General features: G+C 38.9%; 1 protein-coding gene across 1 annotated transcript; it reads left to right on the forward strand.

Annotated features, from left to right (window-relative positions):
• The first annotated feature begins 1487 nt into the window (after nucleotides 1-1487).
• Nucleotides 1488-1919, forward strand: LOC140177026 (uncharacterized). Its single transcript, XM_072209201.1, has one exon. The coding sequence runs from the start codon at nucleotides 1488-1490 to the stop codon at nucleotides 1917-1919; it is 432 nt and encodes a 143-aa protein (XP_072065302.1).
• Nucleotides 1920-7679: the final 5760 nt, after the last annotated feature.

Consider the following 7679-nt stretch of genomic DNA (forward strand, 5'->3'; position numbering starts at 1 on the left):
ATGCTTTCCTTCCATTTTTGTATGTTTCCTTTTCCATCCTTTAAGTCATTCCTGCCTTAGAAGATCTGAAACTACTCAACACACTAATCATGGCATCGAATTGAAATAAAGGTAATTAAAATAATTAATTTTAAAGCATAGAAAACATGTTTTTCACATACATCACATAATAAGGAAGGGAAAGTAAAACTATGCAATTAATATGAATAAGTGGGTGAAGGATTGAATAAATCACTCAAACTAAGCACAGAATATATCACAAAATATGGGTTTATTACCTTGTCTCGGAGGTTGAGGCAATACTTCCAAGGACACCCGATAATCGTAAGAACCGATCAAGCTATTCGCCAAATTCTACAAAAACCCAATCTGGCGGGACGAATGATGATGTGGGCGATCGAGCTGTCACAGTATGATTTGAAATACGAATCCAGGCACGCAATCAAGGCTCGGGCGATGGTTAATTTCCTGGTAGAGGTAACTAGGGACCCCCACGAGAACCCGGACACACAGTGGAAGCTCCACTTTGATGGAGCCTCCAACCAAATGTTCAGAGGGGGCAAGGATAATCCTTGAAATTTTGACAGGGGTGATCTACGAGCAGTCAATCAAATTTGACTTCCCGATCTCCAATAACCAGGTAGAGTATCAAGCCTTGATTAAGGGCCTACTCTTGCCAAAAGAAATCAGTGTCTCGCAGGTCGAGGTCAATAGTGATTCCCAAATCGCCACTTCCTAGGTTAACGGGACCTACCAAGCCAGGGATTCCCTGCTTTAGTAGTACCTGGAAAGGGTAAAAAAGTTGTGCAAAGACTTCGAGGAGGTCATAATCCAACATGTGCGCAGGAAAAGAAACGCTTGGGCCGACGTCTTGTCAAAACTAGTAAGTACAAAGCCAGGGTCGGGAATCGATCTTTGATTCAGGGATTGATAAAAGAGCCGATAGTGATCCTGTGCATGTCACAAGTGATGAACTCCCTCTCATGAATTCGTGAAGAAATGCAGGAAATGTTAAGAAAACGCCAACTTCCACAGGTCTCCAGTAGTGGAGTTAAGATCATTGATGGCCTTTCGACCTTTTTCTCAATGGGGAGTCAATCACTTGGGGCCATTCCCAATAGGTCTTGGACAAGTTAAGTACTTAATTGTAGCCATTGATTACTACACCAAGTGGGTCGAGGCAGAACCATTGGCTAATATATCATCGGCGAACTGCCGAAAGTTCATGTGGAGACAAGTGATCTCCAAGTTCGGAATTCCAGAAGTTGTTACGTTGGATAACGGGATGCAATTCGCGGATAAGAAATTTGGTGAATTCCTCTCTATCCTGGGAATAAAGCAGAGGTTCTCATCAATGGAACATCCACAGAGCAACGGTTAGGTGGAAGCTGCAAACAAGGTCATCCTCAAAGGCTTTAAAAAGCGACTCGACCAGAAAAAGGGGGTCCTAGGCAGACGAGCTCGCCTCAGTCTTGTGGTCTTATAGGATGACGGCACAGTCCTCTATCGAGGAGACCCCCTTCCTTCTTACTTACGGAACCAATGCAGTGATCCCTGTAGAGATAGGGGAGCCGAGCCCACGACTGCTCCTTGGCGGGGTCGAAGAGGCAGTAGAGAAGGATCTGATCGACAAAACCCGAGAGATGGCCCATCTATCAGAAACTGCATTAAAACAAAGAGTAGTCCTAAGGTATAATGCCAGAGTGCTAAAGAGGAGTTTCGAGCCAAATGACCTGGTTCTACAACATAATGATATAGAACTACCAACCCCTGGAGAAGGAAAACTAGCAGCTAACTGGGAAGGCCCATACAGAATAAGAGAAGTGCTCAGCAAAGGGGAGTACAAGTTAGAACAATTAGATGAGAGAGAGGTGCCTAGAACATGGAACGCGGCAAACCTGAAAAGATTCTACTCGTAAGAGCCAGTCTGAGATTCAATGACCCAACGAGCATCCGACTTAGTAACCACTTTTTAAAATTTTTGCTTTTGCTTTTGACCCTTTACTTTGTTTACCTTAAGTTTCTACTACTGCTTGTTTTCTTGTTAGCCGTCGGCATATCACCTTTATTTCATGTTTGATTGTTATTGCTTCTCGTTCTTAATATTACTCCTTACCCAATTGTCGACTCCACAGCACCCCAAGAATAATCACCCCGGGAGCCAACGAAATCATAAACAACATTTAATGGTTATCTACTTTAAAGCTACACAATATAAAAGTGGCTAAAAAAATAAAGGCATGATATCAGCCGAGCAATAACCATTTCACGACAAGGCGGTAAATAGTTTGGATTCCTAAACTACCACTAGTGTCATACAAAATAAGGCACTGGGACGGCCCAATCAAAACAAGTACAGATTACAATATTTACATTATTACAGATCACTTTCTCGGTATGTCGATGATCTTTGATGGTGTGGAAGACGATCCAACACAAAACTCACCGGCAAGTGTACTGGGTCGTATCAACTAATAATAACTCACGGGAGTGAGGTCGATCCCACAGGGATTGAAGGATTGAGCACTTTTAGTTTAGTGATTGATTTAGTCAAGCAAACAAGAGTTGATTTGAGTGATTTGTAATTGATAGAAGCTAAATTGCATGAATTGTAAAAGGAGTGTGAGAATTGCAGTAAATTAAAGAGAACAGAAAGTAAAAGTGTTGAATCTTAAAGAACAAGTAAAGTAAATAACAGAAACTTAGAGTGCAAGAAATGTAAATTACAGATGCTTGGAGTGTAAGAAATGTAAATTGCTTGAATGATAAAGGGATCAGGGAGTTGGGATTTGCAGAAATTTAACAAGGAAAAGTAAATTGCAACAAGCAGAAGAGTATAGGATGACTTGAATTGAAATAGATCTCAAACAGAAAAGTAAATTAGCTTGAAGAAGCATTCATCAAATGAACTAAAAGGAAAATGCAAGATCTCAGAGGTCAAGAGACTAGAAAACCAAGTCTAGATCTCACTGCCTTCCTTGATCCAACTCAAAGAACAATTGCAAAAAAATTAAAGATCAAAACAGTAAGGAAACTTGAATTCAAATCACCAAATCTTGAATTATGCAGAGAAAAGAACAAAGAGATCTCAAGGTGAGATTGAGACAGAATTTCCTCAATTCTCAACCCAAGACCCAAGCTAAGTGTGCAGAAAAAGAAAAATAAGAATACCAAGAGGAAGAGAACTCAAATCTACATCCCAATTCAAGCCAAAGTTCAAAGAAAATCAAAATTCAAAACAGAATCAAAATTAAAATGAAAAAGAGTTCTCAAATTAAAATTTCAAAAAAAGGTAAGAAGAAGGTCCTCTCTACATCTAACTAACACCTATTTTACACTTCCTAATTTTGATTTAAGAATTTGGGTGGGCTCTAAAGTTTGGTGAAGAAATGAATTAATTTGAATTTTTGATGGATTTTTGGCCCATGGTGCACCTCCCAGGGGAAAGCTCGGCTCTTGGCAAGAGCTTTGGGCAAGAGCTTTGGTGATCTTGGCCTTCCAATGTGTTGCACGCTTCTTCATTGTGACAAGGAAACAAAGCTCTTTGCAAGAGCTCTAAGCTCTTGGCAAGAGCTTTAATTGTCCCTTGAGGTCCATGGTTCGATTCTTGGGTGGAGCACTTGCTGGTCATTTTCCTTGGCACAAGAGTAGCGCCTAAGACTTTGCTCCTTGGATGTCCTTGGTTCAAATCCCATGGAGTGAAAACAAGCCAATTTTGGCTTTTTTTTTCTTGTGAGGTAGCGCTGCCCCCTCCCCCTTGGTCTTGGGTTCAAGCCTTGGTGAGTGTATTATTGAGCTCTTTTTCCCTTGATTTTTCCTTGAAGAAGCCCGAAAAAGCTCTTGGAGAAAGCTCTTGGCAAGAGCTTTGCTTTGAATTTGCCTTGCTCCCTTCTTCCTTGTAGCACTTGGTTAAGCTCTTGGCAAGAGCTTGGCCTTTGAATTTTTTGAAGTAAAGCTCTCCACAAGAGCTCTAGACTCTTGGCAAGAGCTTTGTGCTCTTGTTCCTTGAATTCAGCCACGCTTTTCTTCCCTTGGGCACGCTTTCTTTATTTCCTTAGATCATGCTCCTTAGGCTACGCTTTTCTTATTTTTTTTCTTTTCTTCACCTACAAGTAATTAAAACAACCAATCAAAGTATCACAAAATTCACAAAGCTTAAAATTCATTAAAAAACCAATTAATTTTAGCTTAAACTTCATGATTTTGTGTCAATTAAAGGGTGGTTGATTGATTCAAAGAAACCATGCAATTCCACTCCAAATTATTAACTTATAATGCAAGAAAGTGCATAAAAACTAATGAAACAAGTGAAAAATTCTTGCAAAGCTAGCATATGATGACTTGTCATCAATCTTTCCATCTTTGATGGTCTTGAAAGCTCCAACAGCCGAGACATCGAAGTCAGGGACCAGCAGATTCACCTAGGCTTTGATCGCCTCCTCGGTACCCCCCAATGGCATTCTGAGCGTTCTTAATAGGCTCTTTGTTCTTCTTCTTAAGATTGGCAACCTCAACCATGGCATCAACAAGTTTTTTCTCCAAATCAGCCACCTTGAACAGCCGTTTCAGCTCGACCCCGAGCAGTGTTAAGCTGGCTTTCCAAGGTAAGCTCCTTCTCGGTGAGCCAGGCCACCGTCTGGTCAAAAAGCTTCAATTTCTCTTCAGATCCCGTCAACTTGGCCTTAACAGCCTCAACCTCGGCCTTCAATTTATCAACAACCTGGGAAGGCACCTGGAGCTTACCATCCAAGGACCTAACACCAGCCAAGACGGGCTCTGCCTTCCTCGAAGTAGTGGCGTCTCAGAGCAGGGTGCGATAAACCCACTTAGCTTGAGAAGCAAGATCCCCACTGATGAGCGGATAATTTATACGCTTTTTGGCATTGTTTTTAGGTAGTTTTTAGTAAGTTCAAGCTACTTTTAGGGATGTTTTCATTAGTTTTTATGTTAAATTCACATTTCTAGACTTTACTATGAGTTTGTGTATTTTTCTGTGATTTCAGGTAATTTCTGGCTGAAATTGAGGGACTTGAGCAAAACTCTGAAAAAGGCTGACAAGAGGACTGCTGATGCTGTTGGAATCTGACCTCCCTGCACTCGAAATGGATTTTCTGGAGCTACAGAACTCGATGGAAAGTAGACATCCAGAGCTTTCCAGAAATATATAATAGTCTATACTTTATTCGGAAATTGATGACGTAACTTGGCGTTGAACGCCAAGTACATGCTGCTGTCTGGAGTTAAACGCCAGAAACACGTCATGATCCGGAGTTGAACGCCCAAAACACGTTATAACTTGGAGTTCAACTCCAAGAAAAGCTTCAGCTCGTGGATAGATCAAGCTCAGCCCAAACATACACCAAGTGGGCCCCGGAAGTGGATTTATGCATCAATTACTTACTCATGTAAACCCTAGTAGCTAGTTTAGTATAAATAAGACTTTTTACTAGTGTATTAGTCGTCTTTTTGACCACGTTTCATCTTTGGTCTCAGTTTTGTTTTATTCTTCATCTTAGGAGGCCATTGAGTACGTTTTAGGGGGTTGGCCATTCGGCCATGCCTGAACCTTTCACTTATGTACTTTCAACGGTGGAGTTTCTGCACACCATAGATTAAGGGTGTGGAGCTCTGCTGTACCTCAAGTTTCAATACAATCACTATTACTTTCTATTCAATTCTCTTTTATTCTTATTCCAAGATATACGTTGCACAACACTTTGATGAATGTGATGATCCGTGACACTCATCATCATTCTCACCTATGAACGCGTGTGACTGACAACCACTTCCGTTCTACTTTAGGCCGGGCGCATATCTCTTAGATTCTCCAACAGAATCTTTGTGGTATAAGCTAGATAGATGGCGGCATTCATGGGGATCCGGAAAGTCTAACCTTGTCTGTGGTATTCCGAGTAGGATCCCAGGAATCTGGAAAGTCTAACCTTGTCTGTGGTATTCCGAGTAGGATTCCGGTATTGAATGACTGTGACGAGCTTCAAACTCCTGAAGGCTGAGCGTGATGACAAACGCAAAAGAATCAATGGATTCTACTCCAACCTGATTGAGAACCGAGAGATGATTAGCCGTGCTGTGACAGAGCATTTGGACCATTTTCACTGAGAGGATGGGATGTAGCTATCAACAAGGGTGATACCTCCAGACGATTAGCCGTGCAGTGACAGCGCATAGGACCATTTTCCCGAGAGGATTAAAAGTAGCCATTGATGATGGTGATGCCCTACATACAGCTTGCCATGGAAAGGAGTAAGAAGGATTGGATGAGAGCAATAAGAAAGTAGAGATTCGAAAGGATTCTAGCATCTCCACACACCTATCTGAAATTCCCACTATTGATTTACATAAGTATTTCTATCCCTTTTATTTTATTTATCTTTTAAATTATCTAATCCAATTACATTTGACCCTATGAATCCACTTAACTGAGATTTACAAGGTGACCATAGCTTGCTTCATATCAACAATCTCTGTGGGATCGACCCTTACTCACGTAAGGTATTACTTGGATGACCCAGTACACTTGCTGGTTAAGTTGAACGGAGTTGTGTCCACACATAGTTGAAAAAGCAATGAATTTTACAAAATACAATAACAAAGGAATCACAATTTCGTCCACCAAGTTTTTGGCGCCGTTGCCGGGGATTGTTCGAGTATGAACAACTGACGGTTCATCTTGTTGCTCAGATTAGGTAATTTTCTTTTCAAAAATCTTTTTCAAAATTTTTCTTTTCTTTTTCGTTTTTCCTAACTTTATTTTCGAAAAAAAATAAAAATCCAAAAAAAAATTAGAAAATCATAAAAATAAAAAATATTTTGTGTTCTTGTTTGAGTCTTGAGTCAATTTTTAAGTTTGGTGTCAATTGCATGTTTTAAAAATTTTACTTGCATTTTTCGAAAAATTTCATGCATTCATAGTGTTCTTCATGATCTTCAGGTTGTTCTTGATAAGTCTTCTTGTTTGATCTTGATGTTTTCTTGTTTTGTGTTGTTTGTTGTTTTTCATATGCATTTTTGCATTCATAGTATCCATGCATTAAAGATTTCTAAGTTTGGCGTCTTGCATGTTTTCTTTGCATCAAAAATTTTTCAAAATTATGTTCTTGATGTTAATCATGATCTTCAAAGTGTTCTTGGTGTTCATCTTGACATTCATAGTGTTCTTACATGCATCTTGTGTTTCGATCCAAAATTTTCATGTTTTGGGTCATTTTTGTGTTTTTCTCTCTCATCATAAAAAAAATTCAAAAATCAAAAAATATCTTTTCCTTTTTCTATCTCCTAATTTTCAAAAATTTGAGTTGACTTAGTCTAAAATTTTAAAAATTAGTTGTTTCTTACAAGTCAAGTCAAATTTTCAATTTTAAAAATCTTATCTTTTCAAAATCATTTTTTCAAAAATTATATCTTTTTCATTTTTTTCCATTTTTCGAAAATTTCAAAAATCTTTTTCAAAATATTTTTCAAAATCTTTTTCTTATCTTTATATCATATTTTTGAAAATTAGCTAACAATTAATGTGATTGATTCAAAAATTTGAAGTTTGTTACTTTCTTGTTAAGAAAGGTTCAATCTTTAAGTTCTAGAATCTTATCTTTTAGTTTCTTGTTAGTAATTAATTTTAATTTAAAAATTAAATCTTTTTCAAACATATCTTATCATAT

The sequence above is a fragment of the Arachis hypogaea genome, chromosome 2 (assembly GCF_003086295.3).
Source record: "Arachis hypogaea cultivar Tifrunner chromosome 2, arahy.Tifrunner.gnm2.J5K5, whole genome shotgun sequence".
NCBI classification, from domain to species: domain Eukaryota; kingdom Viridiplantae; phylum Streptophyta; class Magnoliopsida; order Fabales; family Fabaceae; genus Arachis; species Arachis hypogaea.

What these genes read in the sequence shown, in the direction of transcription:
- LOC140177026 (XM_072209201.1), top strand. Translation starts at nt 1,488, where the DNA reads ATGACGGCACAGTCCTCTATCGAGGAGACCCCCTTCCTTCTTACTTAC.